Below are 21355 nucleotides of genomic sequence, written 5' to 3'. Positions count from 1 at the left end.
GCATGCTTTTGTTTTCTTGTTTTTTCTTTATTTTTACAGAGAGTGATAATGAACTCTCCAGTGGCACTGGTGATGTGTCAAAGGATTGTCCTGAGAAGATTTTGTATTCCTGGGGAGAGTTACTGGGGAGATGGTAATACTTAATTTCTTACTTTAGATTTTAGATATTAACCTTTTATTTGGTTTATGACACCATATGCTCCCGAGCAGGAGCTTTGAAATTCTTCAGCTTACGCAGTTTAAAAACTAAAATGCAAGACACATTGGAGTGTAGTTTTTAAACTTAATTTAAAAGGGACTGGTATGGATAACTGGGAGCTTTTTTGAAAAATCTTTTCTGTAGCGTGTGCAGAAATCTGGTTTTGTTTGGTGTTTGAGAGTGTTTTTGTATGTGCTCACATAGCAGGTATGAGTCTTCACAGGCAGAACTTTCTGGTCATTTGGGGCTGACTGTTAAATCCTCAGGAGACTCAGTGCCAGTATAGGACAGACCCAGCAACTCTCATGTGTCCCATCTAAGCCATGCGTGCCAGCTGGTATACATTTAATTTGTTTAGAAGCATTTTTATTTTTCTATTTTTGTTAATGTGCTATATGGAAGTACTTGAATCTAGAAAGACTGTGAATCTTCACTGGAATGTGTTTTTTGGTGAATAAAACAAAGACTGTTTGTAAGCCCAGACTATGTTCTCAACAGTGTTATTTTGGTTGTTTAATTAACTGCTTCGGTAAAAGTGCATACTGTGCCAAGAGAGGAAAAAGTCTGTCTGTTTGCTGCCTTGGAGAGACCTGAGCAAGTGCCAGAACCACTTATTTGGTTTTCCCTGTGTAAGTAATAGTTCCTGCTGCTGGTGACAAAAATAGTCAGAGGCCCTTAATCTAGAATTGGCTGTTTCCTTTTCCTAACTCCAAAAAGAGAGAGGAGCAACATTTTAAGGATTTATTTGGGCAATTCCTCCCTTTACTTGGCTACTCTGTAGCTTTGGAGAAACAGCCTCTTACTGATGACCTCATCTGTGTGGTGATCTCATACAAAGGTTTCTGGAAGAGGCATCACAAGATTTTCCTGAGCTTAGCTGAACCTTCCCCCTGGAACCCTCTCTTTCTGGTTGTTTTTTTGCTATTCTGTCACCCATATTTCTGACCTTTATCCAAGATCCAAGATTGGAAGGTGCTACTTTTCAATTTAACTTTTTTTTTTTTTAAATATGTTTGTCAGTTGATTCTTCTATTTTTAACCTGTGTCCTTGACAAATACCTGGACTCTGTGGATGAGCATGCTGAAGTAAAAAGACATCCACAGCTCATGGTCTTAAGTTTTATGTATCCAACTATTTTTTCTGGTTACTCAAGTATACTAATCAACCAGACAAAACGTCTAAGGCTTTTGGAATAAACTATTTTGGAATCCTAACATAACTTGAACATAAATCAAGAGAATTGTTTAGTAGTTAAAGCAACTTAAAATTATTTTAAAATGGGGTGAGAAATGGGAGATACCAGCCTATTTGGAGATTACCAAACATTTCTTCAGGAGTATCTCAAGTAATATTACCTCTGGAGTGAAATTCAAATCTGTAAACTACTTGAGTTCTTGAACAGTGTTATGTTACATTTTAAGAACAAAACTTAGAATAACAGGTAAGAAATGGTAAGGATTTAGAAACTAAAAAAATAAATCAAAATAAAATCTTCTAGTGTTTTGAAAAACTGCACCATATGTTAGTAGAAGATCTGTGTACTTGTAGAAAAAGTAAATAAAAATAAGTATTTCCACTTGGGTAACTGGTGTGCTGATTTTTCTCTTAGATAAAAAATTTTTTGCATTTTAATTGTTTTTTTGCCATTTTATTGAAATGTCACTGTAACCTATTGGACTTAGCAGAAACACTGCTCCAGGACTCTCCTTCAAGCATAGACAAATAAGAATAATATAATTTACCAAAAAGACAAACAGTTGAACAAACAATTGAAAAATAATGGTATAGCTATTTATTTTACTATTTACTACCTCCTCAGCATTAAAGTTCTTGCCAGCTAAGCTGCTTTAGCTGACTGATCAACTATTTGTTAAAAAAAACTAGTAGCAATGATCAATAACAGTCTTTGATCAGAAATATATTTTTGTCAAGTTGGAGTGTAGTCTGTGCATTGCTGCTCTATGTCCTTGCTCTCTGATTTTTTAAAACTAGATTTATGAGTTTGCGGAGGAGAATTGCAACATTTTGTAGCAAGTTAAAGATGCCGGCATCCATGAATGGTGACTCTCCCCCACCCCCACACATGATGAAGGATGAAGTTAGAATAAGACAAACTTTTATTTTATGTTCACTTCTGTTGTTCTGAGCAAGGATTATGAATGCGCAAGCTTTTTCCCAAAGAGCCATCCAGTACTTGGAACGTTGGCTACGGAAATTAGTAATGCTGTCCAGCATGGACTCATATTGCTAAAGTATTACCTCTGCCATAAAATGCAAATCTAGGACAGACTCAGTAAAATCTGGTTGTTTAATTCTCAGTTGGGATTATGTTCAGGATAGTTCTGAAGCATGTGTGTTAGTTGTTGCCTTATTTGTATTGTTTCCTTAGTGTTGCTGAAAACTTACCTGTTATGTTTCTATGGGAATGTCCCTTTTTAGCTGTTCATTTGATCAGCTTGCCCTGTCCTCATATAACACATATGACCAGATCCATGTAATAACCAAACTTTTGCTTATTAAGAACTTCAACTTTCTGAAGTATTTACTGTATATTTAGTCTTCAACATGCATGTCATAATTCTGTAACTGCTTAGAGTATCTGGTCATAGAATCACAAATAGTTTGGGTTGGGAAGGACCTTAGAGCTTATCTCATTCCAACCGCATGCCATGGGCAGGGACACCTTCTGCTATTCCAGGTTGCTCCAAGCTGTCCCCAACCTGACCTTGGACACTTCCAGGCATGAGGCAGCCACAACTTCTCTGGGCGCCCTTTGCCAGAGCCTCCTCCCCCTCACAGAGAAGAATTTCTCCCCAATACCCATGTAACCTGGCCTATCTGTCAGTTTAAAACCAGTCCTCCTTATCCTGTCACTATCTGCCCCTATAAAAGTTCTCTCCCTGCTTTTTATAAGCTCATTTAAGGTACTGAAAGTCCATAGTAATGTCTCCCTGTAGCACTTTTCTTCTCCAGGCTGAACACCTCCAGCTGTTCTAACCTGTGTCTATAGCAGAGAGGTTCCAGCCCTTGGAGCATCTCTCTGGCCTCCTCTGAATCTGTGCAAGTCCTTTAAGTCAAGTGTTTAGTGCTTTTAATGTTTCTGTGAATATTGGTTTCCTTTCTAGCTCTTTTCCATTGCAAGACCATTAGGGTTATGTGACTGACTGCAAAGTGGACTAAAAAAGATAGAAGGAACTAGTTGTTATTTGGGTATCTGAGTGATAATGATAAAGATGAAATTACTTGTATTTCACTGCATATTTAAAAATAAAAATAACTATTGTTTTTTAAAAGAATAAGGGTATTATGTAATCACGGTCTTTTTAGTTCTGAAGTAATTTGGAAAAATGAGGCTATCATCCCCAAAGCATTGGAAAAAGAAATACGTTAGAGTATCTTTTACATTTAAAGAGCACTGGTAATCTGTTCATGTCATGACCTGTTTCATAGAATGAGTACTCTAAACACTCACTGCAAATCCAGGGTCAAATTGCAGGTCATTTAATTAATCATGGCTTGCTGGCCTTTGGCTAAACAGCCACTCTCACTACTCTGCTATCAGGAGAGCTGGGTAACACAATGGTGGTCAAAGCACTTGGATAGTAAAGCACCAGCTCAGACCAACAGGCAGATTTATTTGAAATAGTGGGGTTGTTCAAATGTATGTGCAAGTGTTCCTGTTTTGTGGGACTTGGAACATACTCTTGGCATGAAGGATGGAACTAGAACTTCAGTCTTCATAGTAGAACTCTTAAAATTGTCTTCTATTTGTTTTCTTGATTTTGTTTTTCTGTACAGCTTAGGTTATTTAAAATTTATTTTTCTTAACCTAAGCTAAGAAATATATGTTGAACAAATATTTAAATTTAATTGTCTGCACAGATGGCATATTTTAATTCAAATTGTTCTTCATCAACCAACTTAGTTCAATTTTCTGCAACTGCTTATCATTAATTAATGTCTCCACACCTGGAAAGTTTGGATATCACTACATTTTGCCACTGGTTCTTAGTGTAAATCCTTGCAGAGTTTTTGCTTTCCATCTGACAAACACTAACTACTGTAACTAGTGGAAGAAAAGTTTGTGTTGCCAATTGTGTTACCAATTGTAGTGAATAGCTTTAATGATTTTTAATCTTTTTAATCTGTATTTTGACTCCTGTAGTTGAAGTATAACAAGAAAATGATCATCTTTGTTTCAGGCACAATAACCTTGTTGTGAGACCAAATGGATTGTCCACTCTGGTAAAGAGGGGTGTTCCAGAGGCACTGAGGGCAGAGATCTGGCAGTTGCTGGCAGGATGCCATGACAACCAGGCAATGCTGGATAAATACAGATTACTCATCACAATGGTAAGGGACCTATTATTTGTTCTTTCCTTCCTTTGTTTATTCACTTTTCTTTCCTTTGGTTAAGATTAATTCTGCTGTGCAGAAGTTTTAATCAGTGGCAGGCCAGCAGAAGAATGAAACAGTTTGACTTGTTTTTAGCAACTGAAATTATGATTATGTGACTTTATCTCCTGCCATGGGTACCTGCTGCATGGCATTAGCAATAGAAATTGCTGACCTGTATCTGCAGTAATGCTTGACATTTAGCTTTCTATTCTCTTGCTGTGATGATAGTAACATTAACTTGTTCAGGTGTTTGCTTGTGGTTTTTTTTATAAACTCACATGCATCACTTTGTTTTTTCTAAAGTTTGTTTTATGTATATCTTAATTTTAGGAGTTTTAATTCTTAAGAAAACTCAAACCCAAACAAAATGGCTCAAAATTGAGTATTTCTTCTTTCTGTTGTTTATTTTATAAAAATCATGTTAAACATATTTTGTCCTAGTAGGAAACCACTCTCCTTGCTGTATGGGTGAGCTGAGAAGAGAATAATTTTGGGAATCCATTTCCATCCTGTGTACATTAGTGCAGTCACTAAGCATTCTGGGAAGTCTGTGGAGCTGTTTGATCTTAGATCTGTGATGGCAGGAGGGGGGAGCTCTGTGTTGTGTAGCATAGGCTCTGTGCAGTGTCAGATGTGATCTCTGCGTTTGGGGTTCTGGAGCTCGGCTGTAGCAGGGCTGTTCCAGCTCTGAGAAGAGCAGCAGTCTCAAATATGCTTTTAATGGCAAAAATGGATAGAAATAATTTTCTATGCTGCTCAGAGCAAGTGCTGAATTTGTTACCTAGCTTATGAATTACCTGTCCACAGAGAAATTCTGGGGTAGATGTTGTTACTCAAAATTTCCTTTCATATTGTTGTCATGTTGTTTTGCTAACTTTTCCTTTTAATTTGACATAATTAATTATGTTTGTGAAGTTTAGAAGCATCCCTAGAGTGAGAACTGTCCTGGTGACTTCTTTTTTCTTTACCAAGTTGGAAGAATATTTTGATAGTGTAGGTTTTTCATTTTGATGTTGTAGCTGTGTTTTATTTTCCTTAGAAACTGTTCACAGGGCATCTGTCAGCTATGTTGCATTAAAGCCACTTCCGCTATTTGTTGCCGCTTTCCAAAAGTGGGAAAGACGTTTGTTTCGTGGTGGAGGAGGGAGTGGAAAACTTCTAAAATGCAAGGTTTATCTTGATATTGGGGCCTTGTGCCTTAAAAATACCTTGTTAAAATTGGCCTTTTCACTACAGAAGTATTGCAGTGATGTGTATTTTGGAAGATGATATTTCATACAGTATTTTATACAAAATATTACAGTGTTACTGGTGAAAAATTTAAATCCTCTGCTGAACTGAAGCATTTATACAAACTGAGGGGTTTTTTTCCTAAAGTGAATAATTTTCCTTCTGAAATGACAAAACTTCTTCTCTAACCTATCTGTCTAAACTACTGGCGATCATGCAATTTGGCACTAAAAGACTCATGAAAGAAATGAACAGGAGAGAACCTGTGCCATACCAAAGCTAGGGCACATCTTTGGGAAGAGTTAATATGGGATGCTCCTGAAAAAAAGTCAGCTGATTAAAAAAAAATAATAATTTTTTTCTGATATTTATGTCTGTGAACAGAACTTTTCAGTTTCATTTTGGTGCGTCAGTAATGTGAATTAAGCAGAGAGAGTAGGAGAATATGTATTTTAGTAATATATACTAGTAAAAGCTTGACTGTAGTGTTACCTTATGTGTGTCAATAATAACTTAATAATGTTAAGCTTCAGGGCTGTTTGGGTATTAATGGCTGTTTGCTTACTTCTCCTGTGTGAGAAAGCATTACTTCTCTGCATTATTTGTATGCTACCATCCTAACATATCAACAACATGAATTTTATTTTTTCTGTAATTATTTATTCTTCCCATCAAACCCATCATTTTCATCTTGATTCTTTCAGTTTAGTATATGTTGACACAAATTCGTTGTCTCCTTGTATTTTGGTCATTCTGCTTGATATTTCTCTTCTGGAAGCTGGGCATATTTGTGGATGCATTGACCACTTCAGCAGTATATTCCTTGAACATATGTGGTCCTGACCCATTCCTAGATGGGGAAAGCTGGAGATGCTCTGAACTTGCAGTCCTGAGAATGAAGTAGGCTCAATACCAGAAGTAGGAGGTGATACAAACATCTCTGAACTTGAACCATTGCCTACTGACATCCCACAAGCCCCCAGAACCTCCCTCTCCCTCAAACAGCTCCCCACTGCTGTCCAGTTCCTGGAGCAGTCCCTGAGGTTCTGTCCCAAACTACCCATAATAACAGATCCTTCCTCTGAGCCTGCTCTCCCTGTTCATCCTGGGTTAAATTGGAAATCACAGCACCTCAGTGAGAAAAAGGGTCCTGGTGACCACTAGAAAAATCTCTACCATGATAATGTCGCAGCTTGAAAGATTAACTCAATACCTGAAAATATTAGTACTGAAAACCTTATTTATGGTTACCTCTTCTGGGGATAGAAAGAAATCTGCTAAATACTCTGACTTTACTACCATGTTACTGGTTAACTTCTGGTGAAACTGTGCTCACAAGTGAGACTTGTGTTGTTGGCAGGCGAAAAATATGTGCCTTGTGATACTCTGAATGACAGCAGACTCTCAGCATTTAAATTTAATTTAGAGACCATGATATAGACACATTTGTTGTTCTGTTCCAGTCTTGTGCAGCAGTGCTATGTTAGAGTGACCAGCTTTAAGTCCTGTCACCTAAGAAATCTGAGTGTGCATTTATACTGTATATAACCATCTGTATGCAGAGCTCTGGAACCTGCTGCAGTTTTTCTCAGCTACAGGAGTGCTTGGTTCAGTGTGTAATGTAGGAGAGTGTAATTTGGGGCTTGTTTTAGAGTCTCAATTCAGCATTGAAAGCAAAATAAAATGTCTTATTTAGAAAAGTCAGTGCTGCACTTATTTTCTCCAAAAGGCTTCCATGTCCTCTAGTCCTGTGCACTGGAGATCAGCAGTCAGTCAAGAATGATCTGGTGAGCTGTGTTCCCTTTTCCCTAGATCAGAGTGTTCATTTCCCATCTCTAGGTGAGTTTGGAGTTCAAGAGGGAAGGAAGAAAGAAATGCTTCTGCTCTCACAAGTACTGACAAGCTCTGCCTTGCACTCTCTTAGCTCTTCTGCTGAGTTCCAGCTTGATGATTACCATGAGTTGCTCAGGAATTTTGATTGGACCACAGTAGTAGGCCTTGCATACAATTTTAGTGAGTAGGAGTTGTGATTTAGCAGCTGCTTAGTTTCTGACATATATGTGCAGTAATTTCACGACCATAAGGCGCACTGGACTATAAGGTGCACCCCCCCCAGGAGTCAGCAAATTTCACAACTTTGTAGATGAGATAAGGCGCACTGGACTATAAGGCGCACTTTTTTTTTTGAAGCGAGGAGCCATGCAGCATGCAACAAAGTAACAAATTACTGGCAGGTACTCAATTTGCAAACATTTTTCAAAGATCGGTGTAACCTTTAAACGCAGCCCCAGGCGCCCTCCCCGTGCAGCGGGCCCCGGCACTCCCGCCCACCCCGCGCCGGCTGGCATGGCTCACGACTCCCACCACGCGGCCGCACTGTGTCCCAACTTCCCCCCGGCTGGCGACGGCGGCACTTCTCGCTGCTTTCCTGCGCTGGTGCTGCTTCTCGCCGCTTCTCGCCGCTTTCCCGCGGCCGGCGGCTGTGCCGCTTCCCCCCGCTTCTCCCCAGCTGGCGGCCGCACCGCTTCTCCCCGGCCAGCGGCTGCGCCGCATCCCCCCAACCGGCAGCTGCGCCACGTCCCAGTGTCCCCCCGCCCAGCGGCTGCGGTTCCTGAAGTTCCCGACTCAGCTTACAGCTCGCACGTCTGGGTTGGCAAATTTTGCAACTTTGTAGATCATATAAGGCGCACCGGACTGTAAAGTGCACTTCTGGGTTCAACCAAAATTTTAGTCAAAAGGGTGCGCCTTATAGTCGTGAAATTACTGTAGATGTGTTCTGTATGGCAATCAAAATCTGCCTTACTTCCCTTGCTTGTGTGTGTGCCATGGGCTCTTCACAGTGCTGCATGTGGCACCTGACAGGAAGGGGGAAGTCAAATATACACCAATAGGGATAAATGCGTATTTTTATTTTTGTAATTATTGCAAAGAAAATAAAATCAGAGTGAGAAAAATCTACTTATGATAATGAAGGGGTAGTACTGGTACTTAAAGAGCTTTTGAAAAAGCATGTCTGATCTGTTTGTTAAAAGAATATAAGTAGAAAAATGTGCACAAGCTGAGGTCAATTCATTGACAGAATGTTTTTACCTACCTGCTTGGCATTATTTCATCTTCACTGGTTCCTCTCCAGAGACTCAAATGAATTTTTCCATGATGAAGTGTATTCAGAGCTCTGATAAACTGATGAGTGCCAAGCCACAGTGTAGCCTATTTGCGACTGAAGTGACTGGTGATGGTCTCCTGTAAGAATCATGCTCCCCTTGCCCTGCTGTGGCTATGTCAGAACAGGTTTCAGGCATTGTCAGTGTGTAAATGATTTGCTCTCACTTGATGGCAATGATGTGGCAACTTAGCCTAAAATACTTACTGCATCTGCATGAGGACAGATGTTTTATTTATTGTGTCATACACTGCTTATTATCAGAATTTTGCTTCTCTGTTTTAAGCGGTTTCATTCTTGTGTGAATTCTCATTGCTGAATTTGTAGGGTGAGACTGCTGTCAGGGCTACATGTAGTTGCGTAAGTAAAATGAGTACAGAAACAGGAGGCACTCACGCACATTCTGTAGTTTGAAAACTTTACGGTGAACTGTTTAAAGGTAGCATTTCTGATTCTAAACTGTATGATTTATTCATAAAAGACTTCCAGTTTACAATAGGAATTCCCTTAAGAAATGAACTGTATGTTCATCTAACACATATATAGACTTAATTTAAATGCAGCTGCTGCTGTGGTTTAAGGAAGCAAAACTTTTTTGAAATATTTTATTATTATTTTTAAATTAAGATTGGAAAAAGAAGCCTTTTCTCAGATAAAGCAGATGTTGGTAGTATTATATTACTCAAAGCAGTGAAAGTTTATGTAGGAATGAGAATGCCTGGTTTTGAACTGCGTAGTGACATTGAGTCAAAGGTCTTAAAGAAAGATTGAATGGCTGTCCTTCCAAAGGACTGGTAAGAGGACCAAAAATAAGATTATTTGTTTATTGTCATAATTTCCTTTGGCAATATGAGCATGTGCCCAGAACAGTTAGAGATAATAACTAAAGAGTCAGGCTTCAGAAGAGTTGGCTGAAAACCAGCTTTTTCTGCTGGCTGTATTTTTTGGTGTTTTGTGTCTGGACTAATAACATTTAAAGTCACTGCACATAGGAGTGAAAATCCTAAGAATTCGTCCAAACTCTGAGAGGTATTGATTTGAGGATTAAATATTATCGTGTCATGAAAATAACAGATCTCAGTAATTTAATAATTTGAAAATGGCACTTATTAAGGGTATCACTACTCCAGCAGTGTAATTCTCATGCAATGGTGAGCAATTGCAATGATAGGAAAGTATTTTCCATTACTACAGAAGGTGGAGCAAATGGATTGGATTTGGGGCTGGATGAAATTAATCAATTTAGAGTTAATATATGTAGTTTATCTGTTTAGTTTGGACTGGCATTATTATTTCCACTTTGCATGAGATAAATCCTCTTTTTTTAAAGCAAAAAGAGAAAAAGCCTGAAAGTTAAAGGTTGTGAGTTTCTGGAATTGTGTCTTGTCCAAAATTAAAAGCTAGAAATAGGATAGATGAAAAGCGCAAATACTATTGTTGAAGTTTCAACATGTGCACAATTTTCTATGTATTGAATTACAGTAATTTCACGAATACAAGCCGCACCAATTTGACCAAAATTTTGGTGGAAACCCGGAAGTGCGGCCAATATTCCGGGGCGGCTAATACATTAACAAAATTCTAAAAGCTGCCAACACGGAAGTGAGAGCCCGCGGCAGCCCCAAGCCAAGCTGGAGCCCGGCCGGCCCCGGCTGAGGTGGGAAAGCCTGGCAGAGGCGGGGCCAGCAGTGTGGGGGGCGGGCGGCAGAGCCTGAGCCAGCAGGGCGGGGCAGGGAGGGCGGCAGAGCCTGAGCCAGCAGGGCGGGGGAGCCTGGGAGAACTGGGGCTAGCAGTGCAGGGGAGCATGGCAGAAGCAGGAAGGCCGGCGGGTGGGGCTGCCTGGCAGCGGGGGAAGCCCAGCAGAATCGGGGCCAGCAGCGTGGGGGAGCCCGGCGGTGCGGGGGCCTGCAGTGCCGGTCAGGGCGAGGAAACGCGGCGGCGGTGCAGACGGGAGGGGGCGGCCGGCGAGCCTGGCAGCGGCGGCAGCAGCCCTGCCGGCGGGGCGAGCGAACGCGGCGCAGGGCGAGCGCGGCGCGGGGCGAGCGAGGCGCGGAGCGAGCGAAAGCGGCGCGAGCGAACGCGGCGCGAGCGAAAGCGGCGCGGGGCGAACGCGGCGCGAGCGAACGCGGCGCGGGGCGGGCGCGGCGCGGGGCGAGCGAGGCGCGGCGCGGGGCGAACGCGGCGCGGGGCGAGCGGCGAGCCCGGCGGCGGCGGCGGCAGCCCCGCCAGCCGGGCGAGTGAACGCGGCAGCGGGGCGGTGCTGACGGGAGAGGGGGGCCAGCGAGCCCGGCGGCGGCGGCAGCACCACCCGGCCAGCCCCGCCGAGCTGTGGCGCTGAGCTGGGCCACCCGACCCCGTCGGCAACCATGAGCGGGCCGAGCCTGCCTGGCCCCGCCCCGAGCCAGTAAAGCCCGCTATGCCGCGATCCTGTTACTAATTGGCCAATTTGTGAAAGCTGCGCATGGATTCTCGCGACGAACGAAAGTGCGGCTAATATTCGGGGTGCGGCTTATCTATTGACAAAGACAGCAACATTGTCGAGGCACCGGGGGTGCGGCTTATAATCCGTGCGGCTTGTATTCGTGAAACTACTGTAACTCTGATTATCTGTTTCTTGATGCATGTGTCTTTGAACTAAGCTCCGAGGAATGAAGATCAACTTTTATGTAAACCTAATGCAGAAATATATTTATTTTTAAATTTTTCAATTTACCAAATTGTTCAAACAAGAAAAGGTATTTGCTTCTTTGTTTCACACTTGATATTTACTTGGTTTTTAAATTTTTATTGCCAGTTTGCTTGCATAGTTAGTAAAAGAAAAACTGCAATCACGAGTCACTGTTTCTATCCAAAGAAGATAAATGCAGTTGACTTTGAAACTGATGCCTTGATGCCATTTGTGTAGTTTTATTCATTTAGTTTTTAATTTTATTTTATTTGTATGAAGCAAATACAATTTGTGTGAAACATTTTAGCTGGGAATTGAGAGAATTCCTTACACCTGTGTAGTATGAGCAGAAAATGAATCAAGCTTATTATTTGCAGCAATACCAAAGGATGTTAAGTTAGCACTAAGAAGGGAAAGAGGAATATTTTTTTGTCCCAGTGGCATCAAGCAGGGTTCCACTGCTCAGTGTTCTGAGACTAATTAATCAGTAAGGGTATCTAATTAAAAAGATGACTGTTCACCAGCTGCCACAGCAGGCTGGCTAATGGACTGAAACATTAGGGTATTTTTGTAGGAAATATTTGTGTTCAGAATGCTGCATCTGTTTGTCCTGATGGAAATTGGTGGAGTTGAGGCCTCTGTAGTGACGAATAGGGCTTTTCTTTGCATTTTTATTTTGTCTCCTTACTAATTAGGAGTTGTCTCCCTTGACTTTTAAAGAAAATAGCTATCAAGGATGGCATAGCAGTATGCTAAGCAATTACAAAAGATCCTATTACCTAAAGATTAATCCAGTTAACCAAAAAGAGAAAGAGCTAATACCTGTTGCTTTGCTTGTTGAATGAGGCATTTGGGTATTAGGCAAAATAATTTTGGAGGAACTGATAACTTTTTCTGAGTTTCCTGTTTCTTTTAAATTCAGTATATATAGGCAATTTCTTAGGTTTTACTTTTCCCTACCTTTTTTAAAAGGGTAAGGATAGGATGAATGTTACTTAACTCTTCTCTTAAACTGAGATAATTCATTTAATGGCAAGTAGATTCTTGATATTTTTATGTGGTTTGTAGAGACAAATCAGCTCATGCTGGTTGTAGTGAGGGGAAACTTCATTTTTGGTGTAAGCTGGTCTGTTGTTGCTTACAGTTACCGCTTGGAATTATATTCGTGGTGCTGCAAACACTGTGGGACAATAAAGTATATATGAACTGAAGGTGCTTACTAGGAATCAGGGAAAAATTATTGTCTCTGAAGAGTAGAAGTTGATACAATTTTAATTCTTTAAATAGCTTCATTTAAATTCAGACTTCCGATAAAAGGTTTAGTTTATGATAAATGTACCAGGGTACCTAGTTCTACAGCAAATGTTAATATTACTCTTACAAACTCAGGAATAAAATGTCCCTAAGGTGAACGTAATTTGCCAAGTGTTGATTCATTTAGCACTCATCTGGAGAAAGTCTTTCAATTTTGTGTGCACGAAAGGGAAAATTTTATGCTCAGTCTTCATTTTCAAAGGAATTCATCAGTTTAATGACACGTCACTTCAGGAAATAAAGGAGGAGCATCAGTTAGTAATTTTTATTTTTATGTTATCTAAATTATAATGTTTATGTATGATACTTGAGATGGAAAATATCACCAGTAGTATTTTATTTTCAGGGCCTGCATAAAATTGTAAAATATTCTGCTGCATTAAGAATTTTTCTGCAGTTACTTTTCCATACGTAACCACATAGGAGAACACTAAAATGACACTCACAATACAATTCCTGGCTCTTGAGGTGGTGTATGTCCTCTGCTCTAAAAGTCACATCAATTGACACATTTAATCTGAAGGGTAGAGTAGAAATGAGATTTGCATGTACCCTCTTGGAGTCCGTATTCTGTTTTGTCTGCAAACCAGAGGAGCAGAGTTGCCCATCATTTGAGACAGTGATAAAACCAAGGGTGTATCACTATTATGGCCTGAATAGGTTTAAATGATGGTTACTGGAAGAACTGATATTACACCAGATAGCGTCCTAAGCTCAGGATATATGACTATTGATGCAGATAATAAGTGGTTTTTAAGTAGGATGGAATTGGGATGTGTCATTGCCTTGCTGTTCCCTCGCAGTGTGGTAAGAGCTGCTAGTACTTGGCATGAATGAAAATCCCTGATAGTCCTTCCTAGATAAAACATAAATAGCCATCCCAGTTGAATTGGAGCATTGGTTTGTTAGTCAGTGTTCAGTTTTCCTGTAGCAGTAATGATGCTAATGCTGAAAGAGCAGCTGTCCTAAACCATGGTTTTCTACATCCCTGAGTAAAATCGGATCATTTTAGAAGTTCCCTGCAGGGTGTGTTGTCTTTATAGAATTCTGTGTGTATGATCTTCTCTGTTAGTACAGGACGCTGCTTACCTGAAGCAAACGGTTATGTCTGTGTCCACTGCAAGAGCTGGGATTGCTGAGGGATAATTTTGTTTGAGGCAATCAACTTGCTCTTGGTATTCCTCTTTCCTCTCAAATCCACTTCTTCCTAACTGGCCTCTGCTTTCAAATAAAGGTTGCATAACTGGCATTCAGGAGGCTCCAGAATGCACTCCAGAACTGGAGCTTTAGAAATCTTAGATACCTCTATTGAATAGAGCAAGCCACCTTTTCCTGACTATTAGTTGCTGATTTCAGTATATTAATGTTTGATGCTATAAGAATTAAGAGTACTCTAAATGCTTAGAGAGGAACACTAAGAACCCAAACATCTGGCGTTTGAAGTCTCTTAGAGTACCTTTGTTAACACCAATACTGGTGGTCAACACTTCATTAAAACATCGATGTCTACCATAGCTGTGGACAGCATTTCAGAACAATTGGAATACTAACAAATCCAGCAAGGCTCAAGCTGCATACATAGAATATTAAAGCATACAGAAGTGAGGAATACATCACTTAATTCCAAACTGGAATTTGATATAGGAGTGAATTCTGAACTTTTTGCTACCTTTCTGTATGTGTGACTTCTTCATGGTAGAACCCCAAATAACAGGGTTATTATTTGTGTGTTCTGTAGGATATTCTTCTAAGGGCCAGAGCTAGTATTAAGGTAGATTTTACAGTAATCACTTCAAAAGAGACTAGAAACCTGTAGATCTTCCTTACAGTCTGTATCCATTAAGGAATTTTTCCCTTTGATGAGTATGGTCATACAAATTGTCATGTATCCTATCAGCAAGCAAATTTGCAGCTGCTACGGTAAACTAACCAGAAGGAGATTGATTGTAGTCTGCAACTGCGTGTACTCTTTCTCACAATCTTTTATGTAGGTTTTTGTGGATATAGAAAAATACTTTGGCAGTTAGAAATGTTTTTTCTTGCTGAGAGTTTTTGTCAGTTGCTTTTTAAACTGACAACCAAATGCTGTTTATATGCACGATCACATATTTTGATCATATCCTGCATAGGACAAAGCTGTCTACAGGTGGGTAGTTTGTCTTCAAAGTTTCAAAATGCAACCTTTTTTTTTGACTTGGTAGTACAAGATACAGCCTGCATTAAAACTAAATTGTCATTAATGGGGATTACAGTATCAGACAGTGTGCTTGCTTTTATTGCTTTTACTGCATGTTCCATCTTTTTTTTATACTCTTGCCTAGCATTTGCAGGGCTAGTCAGAGTAATTGTAGATTTGCATTTAGAAAATTTCCTTCCCCTCATTTCTCCCAGAGAGATTCACTGTTCAGGTGTGGTGTCAGGGCTGGGGCTGAGCAGGATGGATGGGTGAGGCAACCTTATGGAAGGTTCATGTAACATTGCAGTCTAATTGCACTTTTTGGTACCTACAGGACAGAGGAATTGGAGGTACTTTTTGGAACCAGGCTCCCTTTCTTTCATGAGTTTGTAAATATATGTTGTGGGTTGGCGAGGTTTAGAAATTTTTCCCATTATTATGTTAAGCTAGCCGGGATGGCTCTCCTATTAGCCGTTAAGAGCTGGAGACAAAGGACTAGCTGAAGCAATCTGATGGCCCCATTAGGGAAAGGTGGAGTCCTGCTTTTGTTTTCGGCAAGTAAGAGGACACTGGGGGTAGGAGAACTCTTACAGCTCGCCGGCCGAACTCGAGGAGAGAGGTTCCGTTTCTCCTGTTGGGATCAGGCTTCTTGGATTTGGACTGCTAAAGCTTCCTGCTTCCTCTGAACAACTGGGAACTGGGACGCCCACGGCGAGCAGAATTCCTTCCTCACCCTTTTCTTCCACCTGGGGCGGTGAGGCCACCTGGCCCCCTCCCCTGCCCCCTGCAGCAGCCGCGACTGAGAAGCTGCCTGCCCTCCTCCATCGGAGAGCCATCGGTGACTGAAAAAGGGACTGGGACTGAATTCCGTTCTGTTCTGTTACTGGTTTTTTTTCTTTCATATAGCTGATGCTGGTTTTGTTTGTCTTATAAATATATCAGTAAAGAACTGTTATTCCCAACCTATACCTTTTTTTGTGCCTGCGAGTTCCTGAATTTCCTTTTCCTGGTAATACTGTCCCTTTAAACCGAGACAATATAACTTCAGAAAGCTCTTTCAGCCTTTGTTGTCACTGTTCTAGGATTTCCTTTTCCTTTCTGTGAAGACTCTCCAAATCTTCTTTAATGGAAATTTGAAAATATAAAAACACATTAGGGATAAAATACACTCACAAATGCTAGAATGAATACTCTTTGGTGATGCTTTTATATATGCATGTATGTGTGTTCAATGCATAATGGCTGCCCCTGATACAACAAGAATACTGATGCTGAATGCCAGCAATGGATTTACACAGCTGGCAGTCAAGGAGTAATATCTGGATGTCTGCTCATTTTTTTTAACTCAAAACTGTATATTTCAGGCAGCCATGCACTTGATTAAGTTTGGGCTATTACACAGTGAGAAAGCTAATGTCATAGAAAGCTCAGAGCAGCAGTAGCTGGTCTTCTTTTCAGGACTGTCTGCAGTGCCTAGTTCAGTCAGCAACAAGTCTTGGAAACAGGCAGCCAGGCTCCTTTAGCCTGCACAGAGACATACTTCTGAAATTTGAATTTAAAGTCTTGATATTCCTGTGTCTAAGATTTATCCTGACTCCTGAAAATATACGTAGAATGAGTATTGGAGTTTCCTTTGCAGAAGCTCTTGACTTGGTCATTAGGTGAGATGTTTACCACATAATTTGCATTTCTAGAAATGCTGGCTTCACATGATGCTTGAGATGGGCAGAGTTAACTGTGTATCCAACCTCAAGGATTAATACTGTGGCTGGGGAAGCAAAACTACAGAAATACACTTGAATTTGCAGTGTTAGCCTTGTTGCACAGCCCTGTGTATTATTTGAATTTCCAGAGTACATCTGATGTTTTGCTGCAATAAGGAATTACAGTAATTTCACGATTACATGCCACACTGAGTATAAGCCGCACTTCTGGGGTGTCAGCAACATTTCGTTCTTTGTCCATATATAAGCCGCACCGGATTATTAGCCGCACTTTCGTTCGCAGCGAGGATCCGTGTGCAACTTTCACGAAGTTGCCAATTAGTAACAGAATTGTGGGATTGCGGGGTTTACTGGCTCAGCCCTGCTCGGGGCGGCCGCCAGGGAGCAGCTTCAGCCTTGCTCGCCGCTGCTGCCGGGAGGCAGGGGAGCGGCATGCCCGGCCGGTGCCACCGGGAGGAGGGAGAGGGGTGTCTCTGGCTGCTGCTGCCGGGAAGAGGAAGAGCGGCATGCCCGACCACTGCTGCCTGGAAGAGGAAGAGGGGTGTGCCCGGCCAGTGCCGCCGCCGCGTCCCCCAGGCCCGGGCAGCGCTGCCACTGCACCGCCACTGCCCCGCCACCCAGGGCCGGGCGGGCTCCATCTCGTCTCGGGGCTGCTGCTGTCTCGGACTTCCGGGTTGGGAAATTTCCAAAATTTGTTCATATATAAGCCACTCCTGAATGTAAGCCACACTTCTGGTTTCGGAGCAAAATTTTAGTCAAAATGGTCCAGCTTATAATCGTGAAATTACTGTAATCTGATTCTTCTCCATTTAGTGCAAGTGAAGAGCCTGACTTTGAGCTGTATTTTTGGCCATGCTGGTTCAGCTCACTGAAAACTCTTGTGGGTTGCGGTGAGAGACTTTTCATGTGGGTCAGAAAACAGTTTTAAGTACTGTTCATAGCAACCTTAATTTTCAGGGCAGTGGAGCCAAAATAAAAGGCACATGCTATGTTAAACTACCAGTTTACGCTGGGTTCCTAGCACATGCTATGTACATGGTTTAAGTGCAGATATTTCCAGTACAAGTTACTGTTTCTAGTCATAATTTCCTGAAGTGTCTGTTAAATACTTTGCTTATTATTAATTAAGGCTTGTCTCAGTATGGCTTTTGGAATATTTCGTGGTGCACACAGTTCTGTTAATTTTAAATAGTAGTAGCAGTTTTGACAATCTGAGATTGTTGTGAAAGTGCTTTTATAATTAGGAGCCTTGTAATGATCATCAAGGACATATCAGAAACTTAAGGATACTATCGTCTTGTAGTCATAGGCATCTTTATAATTCTATAAATACAAAGAGACAGAATTCTACTGCTTCAGACAAGTAAGTTTTTCAGTACTTAATTTTTCCTAAATTTTCATTACTTAATTTAAATTTGTTAAGTAACCTTTATCATGGAATCCTAGATGGGTTTGGGTTGAAAGGGACTTTCAGTCTCATCTTTAGTCCACTCCCTGCCATGGGCAGGAACAGCTTCCACCAGCCCAGGTTGCTCCAAGCCCTGTTCAACCTAGCCTTGGACACTTCCAGGGGTGGGGCAGCCACAGCTTCTCTGGGCACCCTGATACATTTTATGGCTCTAGATAAGGTCACTAGCACATCAGATAAATGGTAAAAGATGTTTGTTTCTTCCTAGTGACTGTCAATCCTGAGTCAATCCTGCAGTGTGTAATTTTCTACTTGCCTTGAGATGCTCCCTTGAATTCCTTAGAGCTCTCTGGAATTGTACTAATTGTGATTTCTAAAGCAGAATCCTCCCTAAAAAACCCAACCTCTGTTTGTCTCTCAAGCTCTTTCTGTAAATTGAGTCATAGATACTACATTTTAAGCCAGCAGAATGTTTGATTATTCTACTTTTGAAAATTCTAGTTGCCATAACAACTTTATTTCTTTATTTTTAGCACATCAGTTGCCATAACAATAAAATACAGCTTTTTGAATGTAACCATTTTTCCCTTACTTTTTTTTTGCTTTGTTTTATAAAGAACCTTCTTTGGGGGTGAAAGGAAATGTGCTAAAGCTCATCCCCTGTGATTACTTGGGTTAGAACATTAGCTGAAAAATAAGGATTTTTAAAATCTAGCCTTATTCCATTTCTATGGCATTTTTTCTGACTACTGAGTATTTTCGTAAGTTGGACAGAAAATTAAATGTAATCACTTGTGTACAACTTTTCCTTTGTAAAAAAATGCTGTTTCTCATTCTTATTTCTTTTGGTTATTGTATTAGAAAACCTTAATATTGTTAAGAGGATAATAATATCTTCTAATATCTTTATTTCAATATACGGAATGGCTATAAAGTCACTGAGTTAGAGGCAGTGTTTCGTACAGCATGTTGATTTTCCATGTTTGGGGCAGTTTAATGTGATATATCTGTAAAATATATGAATGAAGAGATTGACTTCCACCTTCAACCCCTTATCATGAGCAGAGGGGAGAGGTTTATGTGTGAATTTAATATTGGTGAAAGAAGTTGACCTTGAGTGTGATCTATAGACTTGACTTCTCCATTCCCTGATAGTGTGCTTTCCAAAAGGATTTGTAGATATCAATGTTGTCTTTATATCTAACCTCTTAATAGTTCTGATAAAGTACAGTAATTTCACGAATACAAGCCGCACCAATTTGACTAAGATTTTGCTCCTAAACCGGAAATGCGGCTAATAGTCAGGAGCGGCTAATATGTGAATAATTTTCTGACATTTACAACCTCAGAAGTGCCTGCCAGATGCCGACCCGAGCAGCTGCAAAGTCGGCATTTTGCGATTGTTACAAATCGCTACTCTGTTGCACCGCAGGTGGAGCCTGGCTGCCTACAGGCAGCACGGGGGGCGGGGAGAGAGGCGGGAGAGCTCTCTTTCCTCCTCTGCCGCAGCCCAGGGGAGAGACGGGGGGAAGCCCGCGCCGCCATTGCTGTGGCTCGGGGAGCCGATGGGAGCCCCGCGCTGCCATTGCTGCGGCCCAAGGGGGGGGGGGGTAAGCGCGCGCCGCCATTGCTGCGGCCCGGGGAGGGGGAGGGAAGCGCGCGCCGCCATTGCTGCGGCCCGGGGAGCCGACGGGAGCCCCGCGCAGCCATTGCCGCGGCTCAGGGAGCCGACGGGGTGCTTTGTCCCCGCCCGCCGCCGCCACGGCAGGAGCGGGGAAACTCCGTCCCTGCCCGCCGCCGGCGCCACGGGCGCGGGAAGGCTCTGTCCCCGCCCGCTGCCGCTGCCGTAGGAGCGGGGGAAGCTCCATCCCTGCCTGCCACCGCAGGGCAGCGCCGACCCGGGGTGACCGAGCCCAGTGGCAGCGGGGGCCGGCCCCGAGCGACAGCACCGGGCTGGGCCACCTGGCCCCGTCAGCGGCCCCTAGTGGGCCGAGCCTGCACAGCCTTAGCTCAGCCAGTAAACCCCGCCCTCCCGCGGTTCTGTTACTAATTGCACGCGGGTCCTCGCTGCGAACGACAGAGCGGCTTATATTCGGGTGCGGCTTATCTATGGACAAAAACCGAAATGTTTGCCAACACCCAGAGATGCGGCTTATACTCAGTGCGGCTTGTATTCGTGAATTTACTGTATATATTTGATTTCTTCTTTTTTTAGAGATGGAAGGTAATGTCAGGTTTGGTATTTCCTCTAGAATAAATGATTTCTCAGCTCACATAACATTTTACATGTGCCGATTTCTGGCTATAAATATAAATGTCCTCATTATCTAATAAGACAAAATTTTTTAGTTATTGGAAATTGAATGCATTTAGATGTCATTAATCTTGAAAAATAGTTATCAGATATATGATGACTGTAAATTTTAATTATCTAATTTTTGACTCAAGGATGTGGGCGGGAAAGTCAGTAATTCTTGCTTTCAGTGGCATTTTCCTAACACCTCTCATTTTTGGATTCCACATCTGTGAGTTACCCAGGAATGTACTTCCACTGTTATTGGCAAAATTTTCCCTGTAGATCATTCTCAGTAGGAAGCTATTCCTTGTCCTTTCTCCTATGTGGAAATTGATGCAAGTGTGTATAGATCCATCCTGGAGAACAGAAGTAATACTTCTTCAGCACTTCCAGCTGGGAGGAAGATTTGGTGTAAATGAAGCGGAGCTTAAAATCCATAAAAATGTTGTGCCACCTTTCAGATTATAAGTAGTTATCATACCATATCCTTTTCATGTTCCTCTTTCCTATTTCTTTACAATGTGGTGGAATAGTAATCCTGGGTAACACTTAGTTTAAAATAGTCTTTAAAATCCCCTATTTACTTTGATTGTTTTTAGCTTTTTTTTGTTCTCAAGTAGTAGTGGAATTGGATTTACTGGGATTTGGGATTGTTACCACCTGCTCGCCAGTAGATCCTGCACTAAAACAAATAGCAGTTCCTCGTTCTGAACTGATTCTGCCCATACTGACAGTAGGAACTGTGACTTTGTCGCCTAAATGATCCTGATTGTTCAGT

The 21355-nt window shown here is 41.7% G+C and overlaps 1 protein-coding gene across 2 annotated transcripts in view; it reads left to right on the top strand.

Annotated features, from left to right (window-relative positions):
- The window catches only part of RABGAP1L (RAB GTPase activating protein 1 like), a 298612-nt gene that overhangs the window by 64919 nt on the left and 212338 nt on the right, over positions 1 to 21355 (top strand). For both annotated transcript variants that reach the window (XM_033067687.1, XM_033067688.1), the window contains exons 13-14: positions 40 to 133; positions 4403 to 4553. In XM_033067687.1, the coding sequence (XP_032923578.1) occupies positions 40 to 133; positions 4403 to 4553 (245 nt within the window). The remainder of the gene's footprint in view (positions 1 to 39; positions 134 to 4402; positions 4554 to 21355) is intronic.

Source organism: Catharus ustulatus, chromosome 9 (assembly GCF_009819885.2).
Source record: "Catharus ustulatus isolate bCatUst1 chromosome 9, bCatUst1.pri.v2, whole genome shotgun sequence".
Lineage (NCBI taxonomy): Eukaryota > Metazoa > Chordata > Aves > Passeriformes > Turdidae > Catharus > Catharus ustulatus.
This window is presented reverse-complemented; position numbering and strand designations above follow the sequence as displayed.